This window comes from Anarhichas minor, unplaced genomic scaffold, assembly GCF_050575085.1.
Source record: "Anarhichas minor isolate MPS153535 unplaced genomic scaffold, ASM5057508v1 ptg000014l, whole genome shotgun sequence".
Lineage (NCBI taxonomy): Eukaryota > Metazoa > Chordata > Actinopteri > Perciformes > Anarhichadidae > Anarhichas > Anarhichas minor.
In genome coordinates, this window is record NW_027466460.1 from 6,018,625 (window position 1) to 6,044,867 (window position 26,243).

Consider the following 26,243-nt stretch of genomic DNA (forward strand, 5'->3'; position numbering starts at 1 on the left):
GAAAGAAGAAAAATATTCACGTGTGTCTGTGCAAAAGATTTCTTTTTTACAAGACGTGAGCTTACTTTTTTTCTTATTTCTCTCATCTCTCGACAGAAACTTTCAAAATCCCAATACTGTGGGTGAGTGTCGAAAAAGTTTTGCTCAATATTTTCCGCAACAGACTGACGGATGAAAATGTTTTTCAGTACAGTAATTGTAGCTGTCTCATTCAGACCAAACTTCCCTTCCTCTGCTTCCCATCTTTCATCTATAACACGTCCTCTTAATTAAGCTACAACATAGTTCTTCATCCATGCCCTCCAGAACGACACACAGTAGCGTTTTCTAATCCAGCACCACTATGCTTAAAGATGGTCAAGATTAGATGAAAAATGCCTTTTGAAACCTTTCAGATCACATCCTCAGTATAATTGTGCACCTATTTAACAATACATGCAAAAAAAGTACAAAAAGATCCATTCCTTCATATTTCTATATCAGAATCAAGCCATCTTTTTTTTCTGCAAAACAAATTATGACGTGTGCATACGTGAGCTAGTACAAACCAATTTCGACATGACATTCATCCATTATTTAATCTGCCTTGATAGACAGAGGAGGTGTGTGTGGAGACACTCATCTCCGCCCACCTTTTAGTCGTCGAATCAAATGCGAAGGATTTGATTTAAATCCTTCTTGTAACTTTACACCGCTCAACTATTTAGTAACTCTGGGGAATACATTACAGTACAGAAGTTAAAGTCGCTCTAACTTCCGTTTCACTGGGACTCTAACGGTTAATTAGGTTTGTGCACAAATACTTAGTTGGTTAGGTTTAGAGATTTGGGTTAAAATAAGTAATTGCTGCATTTGTAAAGCGCTTTTTCCCCAGGCGCTTCACAATTTGCCTCTCTTTCATCTCTTGAATTAGAAACACACACATGGCTTGACCATTAGGAGCAATTTGGTCCAGTGTATTGCCTAAGGACACTTTAACATGTGCACAGGAGGGGGATAGAAATGCCAACTCTTGGTTAACATCATGGTTTGGGTTCAAATGAATTCATCCACGTGTTTAAAGTTTTGGAACTATAATGGCCATGGTTAAAAGAAACCAATACTGACTGTCGATAGGAAATAAACAGTTGCATCTCGTGTTAAAGTGGTTTGTGGCTATTCAACAACATCCCACTACTTCCTCCTCCACGCCCGACGAACAAGTCATACTTCCTATGCTACAGGGCTTCGTCACTTCAAGGTAAACAAATACAATTTTTTGGGGCATTTGCTGAAACCACTGTCACTTAAATTTTTTTTAGACAGCCTCTCCTAGACTAGACTTATAGTTCTGTGATGATACATGTGAACTTCTCTGCGGATTTACACATAGAAGGGTGTTGTAGGTTGCAGCGGCTGACAGAGGAGCCAAAGTGCACACCTCTGAGGTCTCAAACAATGTGTCCTGCAGCTGTGTATGTCAAACAAGCTAACCATCCATCAATCCATTTATCCATCCATCCATAATCTGTAACCAATTATCCTATTCAGGGTCGCGGGGGAGGGGGCTGAGCTAACTCTAGGCAAGAGGCTAATCAGTTGATCAAATTTCCTGTCAAGAGGTTGGTTGAAAATAGGAAAGAAAAAAATACATATAATGATAAATGTAATTGCAAAGTATAAAAAAACAACAACAACAGCCAAGCAAAAGTCTCTGAATGACACTGGTGCACATTCACTTAAGTGCTGCTGGCAGAAGCTGGATTCAGCTTTAAACCTACATTAAGGATCAGGAGGATACTAATCCATTTATTTTTCATCATCCTCAGGCCTTAAACAAACATTGTCTTGGTCAAAGGGATCAAAACCAAGTTAAGAAACTTACTGAACCTTCAATCACTGTATTCCCATCACACTATGTTGGATCCGCTGAAGAAACTATGGGAGAAAAATGTATTTGGGTCTTGAAATATATTTGTGTAAAATCAACAATATCCATAATTTGAAATGCATCCATGTATATTCACATTCATACTGTGATATTGGCCTGTATCATTGTCATATGTTATTCACGTCACCGAGACAGGGAGACGTAGATAAACAAGTAGTGCAAGATTTCTAACGTAGGGCAAGACCGGGAGCCGGTCGCTGTGACGGGCGGCCAGAGGCGAAATCAAGAGAAGACAAGCGGGGAAGGAGACTGTGGTTAATCAAAAAACCCTCTGCTATGACTTGTCTGAGGTGCACAGTGCAACTTGTCTCGGTTAGAGGAGACATCTCCGAAGGGAGGGGGGGGGGGGGGACTTATGGTAGAATGGAGGTATAAAATAATGTACAATGCTATTGTGAAGTTAGTTGACTCCAGACAGCTCGGTTTACTTGTATACTTTGTGATGCAAATAAATCTGCGTGAACTGAAGAAAATCCAATCTCTCTTGTGTTCTGTGGGTGTTCGTTACCGAGTTCCTAATGGTGAGATCCTGTGGTGTCTCACCACGAGTCAGAGAGATAACAATTACTGAGCCAGCCGTTAGGTAAAGTCAAAGAAGCAGCTCATCAACAGGGAAAAAAAGCCACAACAAAACTAAAAGCTACTTAAGAGCAGTTAAAACTTCCTTTAGAAGCAATTTCAGCAACCTGGAGCTCGGTACAGGATTGCTTGTCCTGTGTGGGAGCTCTCCCACTCCCTGCACTGTTGGTATTTAAAATGCACCAGGCAGGTCAGAGATTGAGTTGTGTGGGTTTTATTTGTCACCACCTCTGCCTTACAGGCAGGTTGGCTCAGGTGTGCATTGTGTCGGACACTTTGTCATTCCTCGGCTGAAAGGCACTTTGAAAATCTCAGTCTGACAAAACACCAGAACACTAGGATTGGTAATATAAATCCTGGGCCACAATTATTTGTTTTAATCATTGATAAATCTATAGATTTTTTTTTTTTTTTGATAAATTGATTAAACTTAATTGTTTAACCTATAAAATGTAAGGAAATCTCAAATTCCCCGAGCCCAAGGTGAATTGATTTATCAGACCATCAATCCAAAATCCAAAGATATTGGATTTACAATGATATGAAAGAAAGTAAAGAAGCAAATCCTCACTTTGAAGAAGCTGGAACAAGTGAATGCCTGGCTTCTTTCTTTTTGCTTGCAAACTATTGTCGGAGGAGGAGCTGCTCACAGTTGGAAAAATGTGGCGGTTGGTAATAAATCATCTCCAGAAACTCCTCAGAAAACAAACCACAAAAAGTATTATATCTTTGGAGGAACATGTTGCTCGCTCGAATGTAGAAGGCCACTGCCAATTTAATTTCAGAGTTTTTCTAGCTGTGAGCAGCTCGTATTTGCAAGGTGGGACTTGGTGTTTTCTATGTTTTGGGTCTGTAAAATAGAATCGGTACAGTGTGGTAGCTGTGAGGCTTCCCCTGCCAAGCCTCAGGGGAAAATCCACAGACATGGCATGTTTTATTTTGGCAGCCATCAGACGAGTTCGCAAGCTTTAAACATTACATTAAAACTGTTAACAGCATCAAAATGTCTGGTTGGTGCATGTTCGATTGTCAGAATTGATATTCCAACAGCGGACTTAAGTTCTACAAAATTCCTACAGGATCACGAACATTTCAGAACACCAGGTGACCATGTTAACTGGTGACTTTCCGCTGAATGCATCCGTTGTTGCTCGTAGTCTCGCTGGTGTAGCCAATAAAAAGAGATGAGTATGTACCTAACATGGATTGAAGGCTTTTACGAAGACACCTACATGTTCTGTTTGTGTTTTCAATAGTTGCCGTCACTACGAGCAAACGCAAGCCATTCAGATGAGAGTCACCAGTTAACACAGTCACTTTTTATACGGAAACATCGGTGGCATCTATGGCTGCAAGCTATTACATGTGTTGACTACCACTGAACTGGTCAAAAATGCTTGTGTCTGTAGCGCCCATTTTAAAACTCAATAAACACAACGCTCTGAGTCTGTCATGGTATTTGACGTTCTGTATATGACCACAGATAATGTGGTAAGAATCTAGTGACTTGTATGCTCATAATTTAACTCTGGTGTAACATTACACACTAGGTTTTCTTCACCAAATAAATGTATATATCTTGTCACTAAATATTGGTCAACTTATCTACACACTCACTAATAGCACACAGATATGTAAATCCATTTTTTTAGGTTGCATTTGCAATCTTTGGTGGTTATTGACCTTGCATAATTTGACATGATATTACTCGACCGTACTTCCGTTTCCAAACTGCATGTGCACACTTATGTATATCATCGTTGTTTATAAACTGTAAAAGAAACTCAATTATCTCCAAAACAAAGCTATTCTGCAATCTCACAGACATAAAACTAATATGTCACAATACTGACAACATGTTCACCGCCATCGTTTTCCAGTTTATCAGTTTAGGTCAGATGACGGCCATATACAGCAGTAGTGTATGCACATCCCAATATTCTATCAGGTGCGTTGGCAAAAAAAAAAAAGGAAAAAAGGCACCCACAGCCACAATAAACCCAAGGATTCACACCTGAGTGAAAAAAGTCACAATTATGTTAAATAAAAAATTGTCTTTCCTGTCTATGAGACTGCTCTCATACAAAAGAACATTAAAGGAAAATACTGGTTTATTCATTTCCCATAAATGTAGCCGTTGTGACTCTATTGATCGTGCTACAGTTGCACTCACAACCTCCATTAGAGATTTAGGAAAACAAAGGCTCAAGCAAAACAATTCCCACAAGATCCCTATGCAGTCAGAAAACATGGCTATTCCAGGCGGTGGATTCAGAGACAGCATTTGAAATGAGTTATGTGTAAATCATACCTTTCCCCCAAATGTCTACAACTACGGTGGAAAATGTTAAAATGAACATACACTCTGACTTTTCACCGTACAATAACAAAATCCAACCACTGTGAATTGCTAATGCAGAATAGCTGCATATGAGCATGATTTGTAGGGTACCAGGTTTGGTCATGAATATCAGACATGACTTACATTTTGACGAAGGGGTCCGAGTAGCCATTGGAGTCCATGGCGGCCAGATGGGCACAGCGTATGATCCCAACCAGCAGGCAGCCCTTCTCCGTGTTATAGCACAGTGACACCAGGATGCGTCCACGCTGGGGACACAGCACAAACAACAGTGTCAGACACAGCACCTGTTATCAACCTGACGTTTCCCTCTTCAGTGAATACACGGTGGGGAATCCTGCAGCAGGTTCAGTAAAGTTTCTCAAAACACTTTTCACTCAAAGCAACACAAATAAAACATAAATACAATGAAAACGGAATCAAAATTTGCTGCAACATTTTTTACTACCTAGGATATAGCGTGTTTTTTTTATATACGGGCAACTGGTGTATTTAAATGAAAGCATGTAATTAAAGGCTTCATCTGAGCCCAGCAAAATGACACTGCTCTTTTCTCCTTTTAATCTGAGTCTATCAGAGACAAAAAGCTATTAGCCTCTGTCTCTACAATCCTGTATAGAAATTAGATAACAACCACCAGAGGAGGAATACGCCGGACAGGCAGCCATGGTGTAATTTACAACATGTTCCTATATGGAGTCCTGTGAGTAGTTTCCCTTCACAATAGTCTATTAGAGTTCATGCCTCAGAAACATATACCGATTAAAAAAAAATGCCGAATTAAACTTTCTTTTCCTTTAGAGATGGTGAAAAGAGAATACATTACAATTGCTGAAAAGATCAAATGTATCAGATATAGGAGAGGGATAGGAACTCATAGTGAGCCATGTTTTGGTTGATAGTGGTTATAATAAGATCGTGATGATAAAGCTGATGATAGTTTTACCTCCTCCTCTGCCACGACCGCTCCCTGCTCCACCGTTTGATTGTTAGCTTCTTTATTCTAAAATGAGAAAAAGATACATAATGGTTATAGCCCACATAGCCTCCAGGTGAATATCTATTACACGTTATAATGCAGTATTTTAAATTGATGACTGATAGTCCCCAGGCAAACATGAACAATTGAGATAAGACACATCTTGATATATATGTCCACAGAAACCCATTTGGTTTATGTGCTTTTGTCACACACACATGCACACATAATGAACCCCTACCTGTGCAATTCTCTCCAGGCCCATATTGTAGCGCTTGTTCTCGCCCTCTTTCAGTTTCTTTAGAGGCACTCTCACCTCTCCAATGAATTCATTTCGTCCGAGTCTGTCCATGTCACACACACACAGCCTTCGCACGTAGACACACATACAGATGCAGAGATACAGAGAAGAGAATCACGTGAGTCAGTGAAAGGTTACAGATGAACCGCGCCGCTGTTTTGCTCGTGCTCATTACTCGTAGACTGCGCCAAATATATCCAAAGTGCATCTAAACAATCCTACATCTGCAGCCAAAGCAGGGTTCCTGGTGGCTTCACGCGAGCAGCCTCGTGAATTATGAGACATTGAGAAACTGCTGAAGAGAAAAGAGGGTTTCAAAAAGGTTTTGTAATAATTTGCTTCTTGGCTGTTACTCCATCAGACACTAATTTGTTGTAATTGAAACGTGTAAGAGGAAAGAGATTGTTTCAAGCAGGTAATCAGTTAAAAATACATTGATTTTGTAAAACAAATTAAAAGGACTTCTATGAATTGATTTGCATACATGATGTGTTACATTTATTATTCAAGGTTACTTTTCAGGGTGTAACTGAGTTGGAAAATGTATTGTGAAACAAAACAAGAGTAAGAGTCAACAGCCCTCTCTACGGTTGCTTTCTAAATTGAAAAACAGACAACTGAATCAGTTTGTCTGTTTTGCTATAGTTCTGTAAAATGATTTCCTCTGCAGAGCACACTTATTTAACCTCATGGTGATGTTTGATGGAGGGTGAATATTCCATCAGCTACAGTACAGTTTTACAGCCCATCACCTGCTACAATATTCCCTCTGTGCTTGAATATTCCCAGATGGACTGTCACTGCTCTTGATTTCTACCTTGCTCTTCACTCTCTATTCTCAACCTTTCTCTCTGGCTCCCCGCACACACCTTCCCCCTCTTCCTGGTCTCTTCCTGTCCCTCTGACATTTGGACGTTTGACATGCTGGTTCCAGCCTTTTAGTCATAACGGATGAGTATCTCTAGCAGAAGCTTCAGAGTAACTCTGACTCACGACCACGGCTGTCAGATGATTTATGTGCCTTTGCTCTGTCATACATGCAGGGTGTCTGCGATGAGATGAAGGTTGTGGGGAAATGTGACACCAATACCGCCCAAACCTTTGGCTTCTTGCATTCAGATGCTCCATCCGTTTCCTCACACCCTCTCTCACTGTTTTCCATCTATAGAATTCCTCTAAAAACCAAACAGATGCTCGTGGAGTCTGTTCAACCTGTGGTGGCAAATTTAGTGTGGAGTCGCTGACGAAATCCGCCTCGTGAGTTACATTAGATGATCAGGGTGTTTTGGCACTCCTGCTTGGTTTCTGTACACTGAAAGTGTCTCTTTAATAGTCTCAAACAAGCAGGAAGTGTCAACAAAAAACTGACTTTGATGACAACAAGGACGGCCTTTGCTGTGATATTGTTTTTATAGTTTTTTAGAAGAATCATTGCCACACAATATGGAGCTAATTGGTATTTAACCACTTATTTAATTAGGCATATAAACACATATATTAAGTCAATTTGAATGATTCAGTGTTTTATATGCCAAATGATTTTTGTGGAAAATCTCAGCAATGCTTGTTATATTCTAAGATGTAACTTCAATATCAGACAATGTTTTTAAAGAATCAAAGGATCCTTCTCCTACCATCATGCTAGCAGCTTTGTGAGGCTGTACGAAGGCACACCAGTGCTTTGGGCTAAATGCAACGACAACATGTTGTCATGGTCCCAGGTGTGTCTGCCTGGGCGTGGCCTTCCTTTCCCCCTCCTGCTGCCAATCAACTCACACACATGGAACTCATTCCCTCATCAAGCTCCCACAGTATATCTACTCAGCTCTCCCTCAACTCCTCGCCAGATCGTTTGTTCTCTCTCCGTGAACGACAGCTCCCACACCTCTCTCTGGCAAATAAAGAAAATTGTGTTTAACTCCAACTCCGAGTCCTTGCTTTTGGGTCCAGCCCCGCACTACCATGACAGAACGATCTGGCCATGTGGACCCAGCAGTGGACCCAGCAGAACCGGTGCAGAAGCCCACCGTCTCGACGGCGCTTTCCAGCCAAGGAGCCTTACTCGGACAACATCAAGCGTATCTCCACACCCTATTTGACAACGACCGGGCAATGGTAGACCAAATCGCGGAATTAACAAGGAAAGTGTCTCTGTTAACCTCTCGGTTGCCTCCCTCAGCTGATCCTGCACAGCCCGGCCTCCAGCCCTCTCCAGCTCTGCTCCCGGAAGTACCCACTCCATTTAGAGAGTCCTATGCTCCGGACCCTGAACCCTTCTCCGGAGACCTGGGTAGGTGCCGAGGTTTTCTTCTCCAGTGTTCTCTGGTTTTTAGCCAGCGGCCGTTGACCTTCCCCTCCGATGTTTCCAAGGTACGCTATATTTTGGGACTGTTGAGAGGAAGGGCTTTAGCCTGGGCAGAAGCCGTTAATTCTAATCTGGCAGTTACAGCCCTTTCCTATGAAGACTTCCTTTGCAGGATGAAGGTGGTTTTCGACCACCCGGACCACGTTGGTAATGCGGCTAGACGCTTGCTTAACCTTCGCCAGGGCCCCAGAAGTGCGGCTGATTACTCTGTGGAGTTTAGAACACTCGCAGCGGATTCCAGATGGAACGATGAGGCCTTGCAAGGGGCGTTTTTGAATGGGCTCAGCGAACACCTAAAGGATGAACTGGCTTCTCGTGATGAACCTGTAGACTTTGATTCTCTGGTTTCCCTAGCTATCCGGCTCGATAACCGCCTGCGTGAGCGACACAAGGCGAGGGCCGGCCGTCCCAGTCAGTTTGCCAGCTCCCACTCGTCACCACCTCAAGCTAACTGGGGAGTGCAACCCCCCATCCCGGTTCAGTACCCCATGCCGGCTCATCCCTCCACGCCTCCAGACCCTGCTCCTCCTGGCGAGGAGCCCATGCAGCTGGGCCGGGCTCATCTTTCTCCTGCTGAACGGTTGCGCAGGATGAGGGTGGGTGAGTGCCTGTACTGCGGCCAGTCCGGTCACTTCATTGCTCTCTGCCCAGTCCGCCCAAAAGACAGGGCTCGCCAGTAGTAGTAGGGGTTCTGGCGAGCCAACCCAGTTCCCCATCTAGTTCCCTGTCTAGTTCAGAGTCCAGCTCCCCGAGCCAGTCACTCCCATCTAGGTTGCTGATTCAAGCCACTCTTTGTCACAAACAACTATCCTTGCCCCTCCTAGCCTTGGTCGACTCTGGCGCTGAGGATAGTTTCTTAGATAGAGATGTGGCCATCCAGGCTGGTTTTCCCTTAGAACGATTACAGTCCCCCCTCTTGGCAGCTGCTTTAGATGGCAAGCCGTTTGCGCAAGTTACCCATCATTCAGTCCCTTTGTCCCTTGTCCTGTCTGGTAACCATAGTGAGATTATTCGGCTCAACATAATTTCTTCCCCTAACTCGCCGCTAGTCTTGGGCCATCCCTGGTTAAGGTTGCACAACCCACACATCGACTGGTCGGCAGGGAGAGTCCTTAGCTGGAGCCCCTTTTGTCTCTCTGCCTGCTTGCAGTCAGCACTGCCCCCTGCAGAGGGCACCACATCACCACCGAGCCCTCAGCCTCCTGACCTGTCCGCCATCCCAGCGGAGTATCACGATCTTGGGACTGTGTTCAGTAAGGACTTAGCCCTCTCCTTGCCTCCTCACCGCCCTTACGACTGTGCCATAGATCTTCTCCCGGGCGCTCCTCTCCCGTCTAGTCGGCTTTATAACCTGTCCCGTCCTGAGAGGGAGGCCATGGAGAAATACATCAAGGAGTCGTTGGCAGCTGGCATAGTCAGACCATCCTCATCCCCTGTCGGAGCTGGATTCTTTTTTGTTTCCAAAAAGGACCACTCTTTGCGACCCTGTATTGATTTTCGTGGATTAAACAATATTACAATAAAAAACAAGTACCCCTTACCCCTAATAAACTCTGCTTTTGAGCCTCTTCAGGGTGCTACAGTTTTCACGAAGCTGGACCTCAGGAATGCCTACCATCTGGTCAGAATCAGGGAAGGGGACGAATGGAAGACCGGCTTCAACACTCCACTCGGACATTTTGAGTATCTGGTAATGCCTTTCGGCCTCACTAACGCTCCCGCTGTTTTTCAAGCCTTAGTTAATGATGTGCTAAGAGACTTCCTCCATCGTTTTGTCTTTGTGTACTTGGACGACATCCTTATTTTCTCCCAGAACATGTCCGACCATGTCTCCCATGTCCGCCAGGTCCTTCAGAGACTGTTGGAGAACCGGCTCTTCGTCAAAGCAGAGAAATGCGAGTTCCATGCTAGTTCAGTCGGCTTTCTGGGTTACATCATTGAGAGTGGGAGGGTAAGGGCCGACCCAGACAAGATCAAGGCAGTGACGGAGTGGCCCCGACCCTCCAACCGAAAGCAGCTACAGCGCTTTCTGGGCTTCGCAAATTTCTATCGCAGATTCATCAGAGACTACAGCAGGGTGGCAGCACCTCTAACCAGACTCACGTCCACCTCCATCCCCTTCGCTTGGACCCCTGAGGCGGAGTCTGCCTTCAACGACCTAAAGGGTAGCTTCACCTCAGCCCCCATCCTGATTCAGCCCGATTCCTCTCGTCAATTCATTGTGGAGGTGGATGCTTCAGACAGTGGAGTGGGGGCAATCCTTTCGCAACGCTCTACCTCCGACCAGAAACTCCATCCCTGTGCCTTTTTCTCCCATCGCCTCTCCCCAGCCGAGCGCAACTATGACGTTGGCAACAGAGAGTTACTCGCAGTCAAGCTGGCGTTGGAGGAGTGGAGGCACTGGCTGGAAGGAGTAGAGCAACCTTTTGTGGTTTGGACCGACCACAGGAACTTGGCATATATCCAGTCGGCCAAACGCCTCAACTCCCGTCAAGCCCGCTGGGCATTGTTTTTTGGCCGCTTTAATTTTACCCTCACCTATCGGCCCGGCTCTAGAAATACAAAACCTGATGCCCTCTCTCGCCTTTATGTCTCGGTGGATTCTCTACCCAGCCAAGACTCCATCCTTCCTCCTACCTGTGTGGTAGCGGCAGTTACTTGGGAGATCGAATCCATGGTCAGGGAGGCTCAACGGACACAGCCAGACCCAGGTAACGGCCCCCCAAACTGTTTGTTTGTCCCTAACTCTGTCCGGTCTCAGGTTCTCCAGTGGGTGCACACTTCCCGTTTTGCCTGCCATCCAGGGATGAACCGTACCCTGTCCCTCCTGAAGCGACATTTCTGGTGGCCATCCATGGAAGCAGACACCCGGGCCTATGTTGCTGCATGCACGGTCTGTGCACGAGGGAAGACCTCCCATCGTCCGCCGGCTGGGTTACTACGTCCACTTCCCGTTCCTAGCCGTCCCTGGTCCCACATTGCTCTAGACTTTGTAACCGGTCTACCCCCGTCTCAAGGTAACACAGTCATACTCACCATCGTCGACCGTTTTTCTAAAGCTGTTCATTTTGTGGCCCTTCCTAAGCTGCCCACTGCCCGTGAGACCGCCGACGTTTTAGTGAGCCATGTTTTCCGCCTCCATGGCATTCCTCTGGACATAGTCTCTGACCGTGGCCCACAGTTCATCTCACAGGTATGGAGGTTATTCTGCCGTGCTCTTGGCGCAACGGTCAGTCTTTCCTCCGGTTTTCACCCGCAAACCAATGGCCAGTCGGAGAGGGCTAACCAGGATCTTGAGGCTGCTCTACGGTGTGTAACCGCCACCAATTCCACCACCTGGAGCTCGCAACTGGCATGGGTGGAGTACGCCCACAACTCGCTGACCAGTGCTGCCACGGGTTTGTCTCCGTTTGAATCTTCTGTGGGCTATCAGCCACCTCTGTTTCCCTCCCAGGAGTGCGAGTTGGCTGTCCCATCGGTGCAGATGCACCTCCGCCGCTGCCGGAAGGTCTGGAGAGACACCCGCGAAGCCCTACTCCGCTCTGCCGACAGCAACCGGCGCATTGCTAACCGCCGCCGGACCCCTGCCCCAGCATACCAACCAGGTCAGAGTGTTTGGCTTTCTTCCAAAAATATCCCGCTGAAGACCGACTCTAGGAAACTGTCACCCCGTTACATTGGCCCTTTTGTCATAGAACGGATAATCAACCCAACTGCTCTCAGGCTAAAACTACCTCACACTATGAAGATCCACCCCACGTTTCATGTCTCGCAATTAAAACCAGTTTCTTCCAGCCCTCTTTGCCCTCCTTCCGATCCCCCACCTCCCGCCCGGGTGGTCGACAACCACCCAGCCTTCTCTGTTCGACGGATCTTGGACGTACGTCGTCGGGGCAGAGGGTACCAGTACCTGGTGGACTGGGAGGGATATGGCCCAGAGGAGCGGCAATGGGTACCTCGGTCCTTCATCCTGGATCCTGAGTTCGTCCGGGAGTTCCACCGGACCCATCCTGACAAGCCCGGCGGGTCGCCCGGAGGCTCCCGTTGAGGGGGGGGTACTGTCATGGTCCCAGGTGTGTCTGCCTGGGCGTGGCCTTCCTTTCCCCCTCCTGCTGCCAATCAACTCACACACATGGAACTCATTCCCTCATCAAGCTCCCACAGTATATCTACTCAGCTCTCCCTCAACTCCTCGCCAGATCGTTTGTTCTCTCTCCGTGAACGACAGCTCCCACACCTCTCTCTGGCAAATAAAGAAAATTGTGTTTAACTCCAACTCCGAGTCCTTGCTTTTGGGTCCAGCCCCGCACTACCATGACACATGTACTGGCTGATTATTATTGAATACCTGCACAAAATATCATGGCATGTTGAAACATTTGACTCAAAACCAAAAATGTGGACCTAGTGGTGGCGCTAGAGAAAAAGTCAGAGGATCACCAGTAGTCAGTAGGATTCATCGTCTGGGGAACATACATGTCTGTATAAAATATCACTGCAATCTATCCAATAGTTGTTTAGATATTTCAGTTCGGAAATTTGGAGAAGTGACCGACAGACCGACATTGCCACCAGCAATTCAAGTATAACACCAACCGAAAATATCACTCGTCCTGACATCTAACACCTAATCAAAGTTTTTTTTCCCCCTCCATAGTACCAGAGTCCAGACATACATATATCTCACCTGAGGCATCCAGCAGACAATCTCAGCCTCGCCCCCACCCATCCAATACCAAATCAAGTCCTATATTTGTCCCTATCTCCCCACAGCCGAGGACAGTGAAAGTCTATTAGGAAGCCTGACAGAGGTACAGAGAGATAGAGGGAAGAAATTGAGAGAGAGACTAGACCTGGCACTAACATCATGTTGGTAGTCCTTTAACACACACACACATGCGCACACGCACGCCCACACGCGCACACACACACACACGCTCCATCTCTCCTCCGTTAACAGCCTGAAAATCATTTTAGTGATAAAAGCCACAAGGAGTCTTGAAGACGAGATTCTCCCCAAAGTCATGAATGTACAGTTCACCTAAATCTTTCTGTGCATCTTTTAAAAAGGCACTAAAAAGCGTTGACCCATTTCAATGGGGGGGGGAGTGATTGAAGCACCACATTACCACTGTCACTGCGTCCTAAATTACTTGAAATTTGCCCAAAGGCAGAGGCATATTGCGGCCAGTAGATAAAGAAGTGTGGACCTAATCTCAAAATCATGTCGGCCTCACTGCAGTAAAACAATCTTCAGAGCAACTCAAACTGTTCAGACTTCAAAAGGAAACCGATAAATCGACTTGTTCCCAGTGCAGTTTCCAATGTTTCTGCTTTTTTCTAGAAATCAGCACTGAAAAAAACAGATTTTTCTACTGGAGATCAGTAAAACCTTCTTTTAAATAAGACAATTACAATTTTTACAACTCAGTAACAGACTGCATAACTCCAAGTCGGTTGATTTTTCACTCAACACTTAAGCACCTCAGGCAGCCGTGCTGCACCATTTGAAGGATTAGCTGGTATGAGGCCAACCGTGAAGTCTGGATTGAGGACATTAGTTATTAGTTTACTCGGCTGATTCATTCTTAATAACAGACTGGACCTCCAGTGGCCCTTAGAGATTAAGTCTGCCCACTGAGGAATATTTGAATTCAGAATATTAAAAAAAGAATGCTGTTACAACTTTGAGAGATTGTTTTTCTCTCCAAGCCATTTCATAACCAATCGTCCCTTTCTATTTAAGTGCATTTTGCTTCCGCATAATGGCTTTATATAATCATTGTAGCTGCAAATGAGTGAATGAATGACAAAATAAATAAATAAATGCATGAAACCATCCTCTCCCTCCATTTTACACAAGGCATACATGTTTTCACATTTATTTATCCTCCGGTGCAAGAGCAGTGCTGCAGCAGAATGGACCAAAGAAACGTTTCATCAAGAATGCATGGATCTGTTTTTCAGTCCTGATACTGATAACGACCCCTCTGCTTTTGTTATCCGCCGATGCAGAGTACTAATCCGATACCAGTGCTTAATTAATAATCTGTATGCCTCACTGTGTGGAAGAGACTGGGATCACGTGTAAGGCTTGACTTAAACATTGCTTTCCTGAATTTTTATGAACTATTAAAATAAAATATCATATACTAGCAAATATGTTAATATGTAAATCTGTAATGATATGATAATGAAATATGTAAAAAAAAAATCAAAATTCACTGAAATTACAATTCAATTGTAAACCTTTTTAATGCAGCAACAAATCGATCAAAACTTAAACAGGAATTCATATTCCAGTTTGTAATAGTGTATAAACATAGAATTGAGTTGAATAGATCGGCCCCAGTGTCGGACATTACCCGATCCAGCTATTGAGGTAATATTGGCTGATTATCCAATAAAGGTATCAGTGCATTCTTACTTTTCATGACTCAAAAGCTTTATCACTGTCTACATATGATCGGCAGTTTTCTGCAATAGACAGTAAATGCATTTACACCCAGTCATTACTGCTCTATCTAGTATAGTAGTATAGTTTATTTGTAAAGTTTATTAGTGGCGGAGTCCGTCATTCCCGCACTTGATTTAAACCGCCTACCTAAGCACAAGGGATTCTCAGGAAACGATACATGAATATAATCCAGCGCAATTTCATCTAATCGATAACAGCCTCGCTGTTTACTGTTCACTATTACTCACTGCTGGCCCAGTGTAAATAAACTTTGCACTGTCCAGGCCTTCAGGCAGGTCTAAAGAAAGACTGAGACTGGTCAGAGTCTGCCCGCTCAGCAGTTCACAGACCATGGGGATCAAAGAGTACATCTTCCCCTCCTCTGCGCCCTGCTTGGACCGGCATAGCAGAGGCAGCCCCATGAGTAAACATCTCTCTGGGGATCCCTCTCTGTTTCTCCGTTCTCTAACTGTTCCCTGCTGTCTGTGGAGTAATGAGAACAAAGTCTGTCTATTGGCTGAGGAATCGTGCTGGCACCTGAACACATCCACAGAGAGTTTGAGATTTTCTCCCTCTCTCTCTCTCTCTCTCTCTCTCTCTGTCCGTCGCTTGCTTTCCCCCCGTTCCTCGCTGTCAGACACCGTTTCATTCACTCCTGCTCGTTTGCTATCTCGCGTATTTCTCATTGTCCTCATTCTTTCGTTTTTTTGGGCTCCCGTTTGAGTAAACTCCTCCCCATCACTCGTCGGTTTTTTTTTTTTAGCTAAATTAATTTCCTCATTCATCACTTTATCCATCTCACTACACGCTCTGTTAGCCAGTCTCTGTGTCTCTCTTTCAATTAACCCATGGATTCTCTCCATCCCTCTATTCTGTCATCTTTCTCAATCTTGGCCTCCCTAGTCTCCTCTTCCACACCGGTTTATCTGTCACTTGACATCATTCACACTTTTCCCCCTGCTCTCTTTGTTGATCTTGGCAGTCACACCTCTCTCTCTCTCGCTCAACAATGGTCACACACCTCCTCTTCTTCCTTCTTTTGGCTTCCCAGAGCCCCCATGCTGGTTTGTGTCTGTGTGTGATGTCCTTGAGCAGCGGTCAGGTGGGTTTCCTCTGGTTTGAGGGGTGTGACCTCATGCTGCCGTTTGTGTGTATGCATATGTGTGTGTGTGTGTGTCTCTGTGGAGGGAGAGTAAATGTTATTTCTGAATGTGTGTGTGTTTGTAAAAGCTCAAGGACGCGTTTTGTTTGCGTATGTGTGTGTTTTCTCTTTATACAAAGGAGGGGCCATGCATGTTCTTTTCCGCCAGTGATTGCCCATGACATACACACGAGGACAAACGCACACCTGACTGCCTGCATTTGTGTGTGTGCTGCAGACAAGATTCATGTATGTGTGTGTGTGTGCATCCATGCTTCTGTTTCCTCAGGATAAACAATACCATCCAACCCTATTATGAATCTGCTGAGCAAACTGACACTGATTGGACGCAGCACACACATTCACAAACAAAACACAAGCAAAACTCCGTCTCTGAATTAACTTACACATGCAGGATGACAGGAGTGCGTGAGACTTTTTGGGCCAAGATGGCTACCCTTGACCTCAATCCCTCCATATGGAGAGCACTGTAGGAAGGAGGGGGCGGAGACTCACCGCGCAGCCAACACCTGAGCAGTTACCGCAGCAACAGCAAGTGGAACAGTTGGCTGGCGTCGCCTGGCTGAAATAATGAATTACCTGGAAAAGCCCACTGGGAAGCAAAGACGACTGCTGGCAGTTCACGGGATGATTGGAAGCATTGTCCTCCATATAATAAAGTGGTCATTCAAACTGGTCTGCGGAATAGTGCTAATTACTGGCCAGGGTCAAATTCAGAGAGGAGCACCTACCTGAGCGTTTTGGTGGTCATGTCGGCTGCTGTGATGCCATGGTACATCAGCGTTTCGTTCCACACTGGGTTAAGCGTATTCTTCAGGGTTTTTGTGCGTAGCTTGTTTGCCTGAGGAGACAAAGGAGAAGAAATATGAAAAGAAACTCATGGAAGGGGAAGGATCAAAAGAAGAAAAGAGGAATGAAGAAAGTTTCAAGGGTGAAGAAGCAAACTCGTCGGATCAGAATGAAAGAAAGAGAATAAAAGATCATGAAAAAGGAAGGGGAACGAGTGACACTAAAAGATCAAGAAAGGAGACACAGAAAGAGTGGGGAACCATCATTTATTTCCGTCCCTCAGGAAATCGCAGACATCTGCTGCCTACTTTGTAGAGGAGAGTAAGAGGACGCGAGGCTTCCCTCGCCTCACCTGTCTGTCCGTCTCCACCCCAACATGATAGGACAGCCAAACCTCCAAAACAAGCACTGTGTCAATGTGCACATTCAGCATGAAATATTTTAGCTTTCCAAGAGAGGAGATGGCCACGAGCCGCTTGACGTGTTAAATGTGTTCCACTCATCAGTGTAATCATTGGGGTTATTTTGAAGATTTTAGAGCGCTCCCTTTGGAGCCATAGAAGAAATTACACAACTGTTTTCACAGCGTTGCGATGACTAAACTGCCCTTCATTTGTAAAATCTGTGGAGTGTCCCTTTTAAACACACCAATAAGCCACAATGTCCTGTCACAATGTGTTTTAATCCGCCACTGAAAATAGTCCCCAACAAATGCACAATTTACTATTTTCCTGCTCGAGTTAACGCTCGACCATAATTAAAGTGCCCAGCTTTTGGGGAGTTATTCCGTTGTAAGTATGTACTCGTGACCAGTGGTGTATAAAGTACCCAAAAGCCATACTTGAGTAAAAGTAAAGATACCTTACTGGACAATTACTCCAGTAAAAGTAAAAGTCACCTATTAGAATACTACTTGAGTAAAAGTCTTAAAGTATCTGATATTTATTGTGATTCTGATATTAAATGTACTTAAGTATTGAAAGTAAAAGTACAAGTAAATGCTGTTAATAAAAAAGCAAATGGTCAGAATTTTGAGAATTATGAAGTTTATTCTTTTAAGTACTGTGGCCACCATGACCAAGGACATGGAGCTGTGTTGAAAATAATTGGGTTGGCTGTGATCCATCCAGGAGCAACAATGTTCAACATAATATATTGTACATAAGTATACTTTTGCATCTACTATGACCTTATCATCATAATTCTCCGAAAAGCAATATGACACTATGAAGGAGTTGTAACAGTGCGTTTATAAGTATGCTCATTCCGACTAGAGGATGTAGAGGGCAAATGCATAATATTGTGTTCAGCAAAAAATATCCACTTGATGCATCAGGGTCAGTGTTTTGAGAAAGGACGCCTGCCTTGTAAACTGAATTGAACACAATAGGCAAAGGTTTTGCTCAAGCTGAATCTGCAATTGGGCGACTGCTACCATCATAACTCCATCTGATCATCCACAAAATGACTCAAATATCAAAACATGATCAATACTAAAGCAGCACCGAAAGTAACAACCCAGTTATTACTTGAAACTGAAAAATGTCCTGTTCATCTTCAAAAGACAATTCTAATACAATGTAGCTTCTTTACATTCTAATAGAATGTAAAGAAGCTACATTGTATCAGAATGTAACTTCTTTACATTCTAATAGAATGTAAAGAAGCTACATTGTATCAGAATGATTCTATTGAAGTTATTCCTTTTTTAAATGTTTTAGACGAGTCACTAATCGCTTTTGTTACGTCCCTTCTCTGTTGTCCAGGGGAAGGATTTAGGGACTAACACAAAATAACACAAATGAAAACCAACTAGCTCGTATACCATAAATAACATTTATTGTGCTCACTGACAGTGAAAGATGAGCGAGTCTCAACACAAGATTTGGGAGAGGATGGGACAGGTGTGGTCGTGCCAAACAATTGAAACAAAGATAACAGAACTTGGCCTAACTAACTAACCTCTGAAATCAACAAACAAAATGGCTTACTAACTCATCTAAATATAGAAGATCCAAGAATATAAAAATAGTGATTATAGCTGATTTAACTTACAGACATGAGATTGATCTTCTCATGTCACTCTCTTTATACAATGATATAAATTCATCCCCGTTTTATTGATATCTTACGAAAAGTTACTCCTCATTTTTCGTGCGTTTTTCCTGCAAAAGTCCAGCAACATGAGTCTGTTTTCGCTTGTTACATGCATACTGTCTTTTCAAAATAAACTTCCATCTTCACAGGAAACAACTAAGGTTTAGGCGATGAAACTACTTAGTTAGGTTTAAGAAAATATCGTGGTTTGCGTTAAAATATCTACGGAAGTGGCGTTGCTTAAGTACGGAAGTCACGTCACAAATAAATCAACATTGGCTTCTCGTTTCACGCACGGCACAAACTGCGGCCTCCTGGAGGAAACACCAGTGTTTGTTTGACCCATCCACCTCTCCTCATCCCACCCGTCCTGTGTGGAATTCTACTCGTGTTGTCGCTCGCTAGCTATAGCATGTAGCATCCTGGGCATCACTGGGAATCAAAACACCGCGGCTTTGAGAGCACTTGTTTACAATTGCGCATTAACGTGATTAACCAATGATTTAACTTGCAAGCTAGGACCACTGATTCGCCAAACCTGCTTGCTTGCAGTCTGTGTTCCACCACAGTCCCCGACGCTGGTCTCATGATTCATTTTTTTCTAAAGATAGATTTGATTTTGTAGCGAGTAACGAAGGTTTCAGGGAAATGTATCGGAGTAAAAGTATCAGTTTTCTTTGCAAAAACAGAAATATAAATCGTAAAGTAAAGTACAGATATCCAAAAAAACGACTTAAGTACAGTAACGAAGTATTTCTACTTCGTTACTATACACCACTGCTCGTGACCCATTTAAAAAAAAAGAAGAAAAAAAAGGATTTGCATTTCCAGTAGGAACAATTTTGCTCGGGGTTGGAGGAGTCTGAAAGTATCGATGCGTATTGATTTTGGCCTTTTCATGGGATTTGATGACAACAAGAAAAAAAATGGAGCATCGACAGCCTTATCTTTTAAAATTTAAAATAGTGTATAAAGTGGTGACAAATATCTGAACCAGTTACACTGAAATGCTCCATGCATTGTAATGCATCAGTTACAAGTATCCAATTTCATAGTAAACACTGAGACTAAGACATTTTATCTTTTAAAAATGAATACTTAACATTTGATTGTTTTTGTTAATAATACTTTAAAGTAGGCAGGATCTTTTCTTGGGATTTTACATTATGGTATTGCTATTTTTATTCAAGTAAAGGATCGTCCACTAGTGTTTATGCATAGCTTCAGTATAATATATGTACTTGCTGAATGTCCAGCTGGTGGACACTATTCTCTCGAAATACTCTTAACTTATGTCTGAAGCCTCTCAGAGAAACACCTCATCTCACTCTCTCTCTTTTCCTTTCTGCCACAGTCACAGTCAGACTCTCTTCACTGTCCCTCTTTTATTCTCAATTTTCTGCTAGAAACTTTTGGCTTATCTACAAGAGTCAGCCCCCCAGAGCTCGCCGCATGAAGGGAACAAGTGTCTTCGATTCATGTCATTTGTTTGATTCATTAATGTGCAGGAGGAGACGTTCACAGGCAGAGTCACGACTTACAGCGGTGTTGCACAGCTGTATGTGGGCCAGCACAGCTCAACAAAACAAATAGCCTATTTCACAAATAATCACCACTCCTGTTTGACTGAATTGGGCAGGTTTTCTGAACACATCTTTTTACATGCTTCATCTACACACCAGTTCCCTCTCACACTCCCTGCCTCCATTTTCCCTCTACACTGGTGCTTTTGCATCTGTTTCTAAATGTTTTATATCTAGCCCTCCATCTGTCCATCACACTCTCCCTGCTTTTTCTCCATCTGTCTGTGGATCTTTTTATTCATTTCACACTCCCTCTCTCTCCCTCTCTCGATCCCTACTTCCCAGAGCTGTGGAAGTAAGGGTCTGTGTTTTGAGGGAATCGTCCGTGCACCACGACTAGGAATGGGACGATGAAAATCCCAAGGACCAACACAGAGGCTCCGCCAATTACTGTGTCCATACATGTTTGTGTGTGACAATGAGGGATGGAGTGGCAGAGAAGGAAAGCAGATGAAGGCTGAGTCTCTGTGTGACTGTGGCTAAAGTCTTAGCCAGTGTCTGCATATACGCAAGGTCATGCGCCGCATGTGTTGCAGTGCATGTTCCACATCACAAAGACAGCATGCAGGACTCTAATACCGGTTAAAGATCATGAGCTGGAGGACGAGAGACTGAGAGAGAAGCAAAATGAGTGGGGCAGAGGAGACGTGTGCCTCTGCTCTCTGTGTTTTGACAACTCAGTTCTTTCGCAGAAACTGAAACCTTTTGTGCTCTGGATTACTCACTGCAGCGTTTGCTTGCTGAGTTTGAATGTGGACATGGAGCAGGTGTGTTGGTGCGCGTCCGCTATACTCCCTTACACTAGGTGTGCACGCTTCCACTTCTCAAGTGGCGTGGCCCCCCTCTGGTGGGTATTTAACAAACGGCTGTTCATTAGTACTTACTTACTCATTGACGCTTTCTCTGAGCCCCCCCTCATCAACACTTGCCTGTTGACGTGAGCCGTGTAACAATCCTCCCTGTTTCCATGACAACCACCTGCTGCTGTCCTCCCCTCATCTGTCTCTCCCTCCCTCCCTCCATCCACTCCCTCTCTCTTTCTCCCCCTTTTCTCACTCTCAGTTGTCTCCCCTCTCTCCACACACTGTTGGTATTTCAAGGTCAAATAGTGAGATAGAGACAGCGATAGCGGTGGAAAGTGGGGAAAAGAGAGCGATAACAATGGGAGAGAAAACAGACAGAGGAAGGCTGGAGGACAAAAATCCCCCAGACGTTGTTATTGTTAGCCCCTTAGACCTCAGACAGTTGCCTTATTCAACCTATCTTGGCTCAGCATCCTCCCCGCACTTATCATTACCTCATTTCGTGTCAACCTTGAGCCAAAATGGCCGACAACAGGTTGCATTCTGCCTTAGCTGGGGGTTCCTGTTGTGGCAAGCCTTATCTTCCCTGCTTCTTGAGCTGAAAACAAGACAAGAGCGGTGCAGCAGACCAAAACGTGTTTGTGCTCGATAAAGCTGAGCATTGGACGAGCCACATTAAGCGGCAACCAACCGAAATGCTCCCCGCTCAATGGCTTGAGACGACACATTAAATTAGCCCACTGCCATGTCATATTTTTTGCAAGAGCATTTTGACCTTTTCATGGCGTCTGAATCAACAAGGGAGATCTTTTAAAAAGTAAATAATTGTTTTTTGTTTTCTTCAGATGAATAATGTATGAAACGTTTCCTATTTTTAGCCTTTTCAATACATTTTTTTTTTTTTTTTTTTGTCAGCAGCTTCTGTGTGATGTGGGACTTTCCTCAGTGTCAGTGTCTGGGACAGCCCAGTGTGGTAGCATGTTACGTTAATTGCCACAGAGGTAAGGTTGGAGCAGTGACCTTGCTAGCCCCAGGGAGAAGATGAAGCTTGACGTATGGATCAGCCAGTCCATTGGAGTCCATGGCTTTCAGTCCCTGTTGACACAAGCAGACACACACAAAAACACATTATGAACTGTCAAAGGTAAACGTCATCATGCCCTCAAACACTTCGCACAACTGACAGGGTCAGAAAAAGACAGAAGATATGACGGACGCGTTCTACTGTAGTTACATCTCAATAGCGCTCCTGGGCGTGTCCTTCCATGCCACTATTTTCTACCATCCTTGACTCCTTTATGTTGTCCTCAAGGGAAATGTTCAGTGAGATTTACATAATTAACGTCATGTGTCATTACACATGTAATACAAGGCTTGTGTCCTTGCACGATGGCCAAACCAAAAATGTGTCTGCTACAGCAACAAAGCAATATTATCCAACATTTCACAGAGCCATGAGATGATTTAGTCTTGAAATGACAAGCTGCAGAGGGTGTGTGGCAAACACGCTACTTTAAAAAGGTTGAGAAAAAGCAGTCTGACGTCTTGTGTAAACGCCTTACAGGAGAATTGTTTTCATTGGGACTTCAAGAAGGATTATGCAACCACACAGAAGTCTGTTTATATGGAGAAGATATTACAATTGTGTGTACCTTTGCCTTGTGAACAGTACAATGAAGACAGTTGTTCTCCTGATCAAATAGCAGGGTGAACTCCAACGTTCCCAGGTAGGCTGAAAACAACACAAACCACGGCAATTACTGCCAGTAAAGGGACAGAAACGCTCAGTCTCACACACAAACACACACTTACTCAAAAGCTCTGAGTCATATTTGTAGCAGATGGCCTCTAAAAAAACATGATGCTGCCTAATATGAATTGATCTGTCTTGTTTGATTACGGTTTGGGAATGAGCAGAAACTTTGCAGGCTGAGTCCAACTATTGCTACAATTTCTAATAAATCATTGGAGAAGCTGTGTCACATAAAGTGGGAGTGACTCTTGGAAAAATGCTCAACTTCACAATTACTCTGAAAGCATATGTTGTGCTTCACAGTCAAAAACATGAACTCAGTTTGAATAAAAAAAATAAATAAATGACTCTCCTCTCTAAAGTTTAAGAATTGGAGGCGTTTGTTTTTCTTCTGCATCGTCTTGTAATTTTCACATGAATAAACATAAACACACAATATCGAACACAACGTTCTTGCCACTAAGCTTTGTTCACCCTCATCAGAACTCACTGTCTTCATCGTCAGAGTCGACCGCCTCCTCCCTGTCTCCATCGTTGTCCCCCCTTCTCTCCCCATCCTTGTATCCTCCACCCGTCTCCCCGTTGAAAGTCTCCTCTTTTAGGATCTTCTTCTCCCTCGGAGGCGGTGGCGTGCAGGGGTAGTCGTGGAAACGCGGGAAGAAGTCTGAGATCTGTGGGATGGGGAGGATGGGGCCCGGGCACACGTTGATGGCAAAGTGCTCCTGCATAGAGATCTTGACCGGTGAGGGAGGGGGCGGACCGGTGGAGTGGGGCGTCGCCGAGGGGGAGGTGGCTGATGAGGAAGGAGTGGAAGTGGAGGAAGGGGGGATGGCCAGGTGGGAGGCTGAGGGGGGCGGCGGGGGTTTGGAGACGCTCATGTGGACTGTTGAACGGGACTGTGGGATGAAAACGAAAAAGGAGAAAGAAACGAATGAGGTGAGGAAGACAAAGAGAATAACAGCTGGGATGATAGCAGAGGGAAGGGACCAGAGGCTCAGAACTAACAGAGAAAAACTAAATAACTGTCATATCATCCACCTCCTCTGAGCGTCCAACTCTCCACTTTCTGCGAGTCTGTACAGCAGCACCAGGGGTCATTTATATGTAAAGCAAGTCAACATTGACAATATGTTCACACACAAAAAAACAAAACAAAATTCACAGTACATCTAAAACACCTGAAGAAAACTGATGTTTCTATTTCCATCCATTGATGCAAAATCTGATTTCTCAACAGCCAAAATAGAATCTGCCAGAACCTTTGGCACTTCAAGTGTGACTCACACATTGTGTCAGCACACCAAGTCTGTGCTCTGAATTATTATTCAAATGTGGTGCTGTAAAGTATGAACAAGTGATGTCACTTGTGTATCTGCACTTCACTCTAATCCTTCCCTTATCTCTCTCTTTCACTCCTCTCTCTCTCTCTCTCTCTCTCTCTATCATCTGCAAGTCCCCTGAGCAATATTTACATAATACTATTCGAAGACTTTCTCAGTCCTTAACATATTTGTTACCAAATGAAGCGAAATAACTGTTGCCAAAACTCCAACCATGTTAAGCCATATGCTTTCCTATTTCCCTCACAGTGATTTAGAGAGACTGAAGACATGTTTCCTCTTCTGCACTCCCACAGTGCCACCGTGTCTTTCTTATTTCAAGAACAGGTTTGATTTCAGCGATCACAGAGATGAACCTAAACCTGTCCCCGTTGTTTGCCGGTGCTGTCCCACTGTACACTGGTGAAGACAAAAAACACTAGTTAACAAAAAGGTATGTGGTCTTTACCGAAAATACACCTTCACTACATGACACGACTGCTGTCGGGTCATTTTAGGAGCTGTTGTAGTGTCAACTTGCGTCCTCTGTCCTCTGTGCATTTTGTCTGTGTTTAGCACATTGTTGTGACTTTCAGGTCTATTATTCCCCCTAAAGGAAATAATGTTGCTCTTTCAGTTTTTGACTGATGCATCTGTTGTGTGAACGGAAATTAATTAATCTCGTGTTGCCTTGAAAACTCAGAGTTGACTCGAGGGCTACAACTACTGATTACCATTATCAAATGTCAGAACACAGTGAAAAATGCTCTGAATGATTGTCCTTTTGCTTAAAAAATGACTTTAAGTATTTATCGCTCATCAAAAATTAAAGAATAATTTTCTGCCGTTCAGCTAATGAATTAATTGTTTCAGCTCTAGTTAACATCCAGCCCTCTCTGTCGTAGCTGACAAATGCTGTTGAACCAGTGGGATTTCCCTTTTTCATTATGTGTTTAAATGATCATGTATATCCTCCTGTATGTTGTCATATACAGTGTGCATGCTGCCAATACATTAGAATATGCAGATACATTGAAATTGTCTCAGTCATAGGTAGGTAGAAGCCACGCAAAAAGCATGACCGAAACGGGTACTGAGGAGATTCCTCCTCAGTGTGGCTGAAAATACTGAGATTTTTGTTTGACATTAACATCAGAACTGCTGTGACACACCTCTAGTACATCATAAAACGCATTGAGTCTCTCCTTCTGACAGCCGCTGACGTACATTGCTATAAACTTAACACACTGGATATGGATGGTGTGTTGGCTCGACTGACAAAAGCTTCAAACAGAACAGAAGACTTGACTCAGTTGTGAACTTGCAATTCCAAGAGCACATCCCTCCTTCATCAGTGTGGTAAGTCACAGTACTTAAGTCGTCTCTCCCTGAAACGTGCGTGTGTCAAGACCATACATGCACACATAAAAGACCCCAAACTGTGCCTGTTCTCATCTTCAGTACCTACACTCATTCAGTCCCTCACACTTGCTCTTATGTAACGACGCTAAAATTCACTGGTTGGGTACCCACGTTCAAATGATCACTTGCAGCATGTTGCTACAAACTCAATCGCTCTCACTCGTCTTACATACAGAGCCACGCACATGCAAGCACATGTGCGCGCGCTCTCTCTCTCACACACACACACACACACACGCATAAATACGTACCCAGGGACAGTCTTCATCTGTGCCAGCACTCCATCTTGCCTGCTCTCACGTCCTCCGTCTCTCATGCACTGAGGAGCATGCAGACCAGCTT

The 26,243-nt window shown here is 44.2% G+C and overlaps 1 protein-coding gene across 1 annotated transcript in view; it reads right to left on the reverse strand.

Annotated features, from left to right (window-relative positions):
- Positions 1–26,243, reverse strand: part of doc2g (double C2-like domains, gamma) — a 62,757-nt gene that overhangs the window by 8,780 nt on the left and 27,734 nt on the right. The window contains exons 3-9 of the mRNA XM_076091230.1: positions 23,651–24,056; positions 23,060–23,139; positions 22,428–22,502; positions 16,867–16,976; positions 6,092–6,218; positions 5,818–5,874; positions 4,995–5,119 (exon numbers count right to left, since the gene is read on the reverse strand). Of these exons, the coding sequence (XP_075947345.1) occupies positions 4,995–5,119; positions 5,818–5,874; positions 6,092–6,218; positions 16,867–16,976; positions 22,428–22,502; positions 23,060–23,139; positions 23,651–24,056 (980 nt within the window). The remainder of the gene's footprint in view (positions 1–4,994; positions 5,120–5,817; positions 5,875–6,091; positions 6,219–16,866; positions 16,977–22,427; positions 22,503–23,059; positions 23,140–23,650; positions 24,057–26,243) is intronic.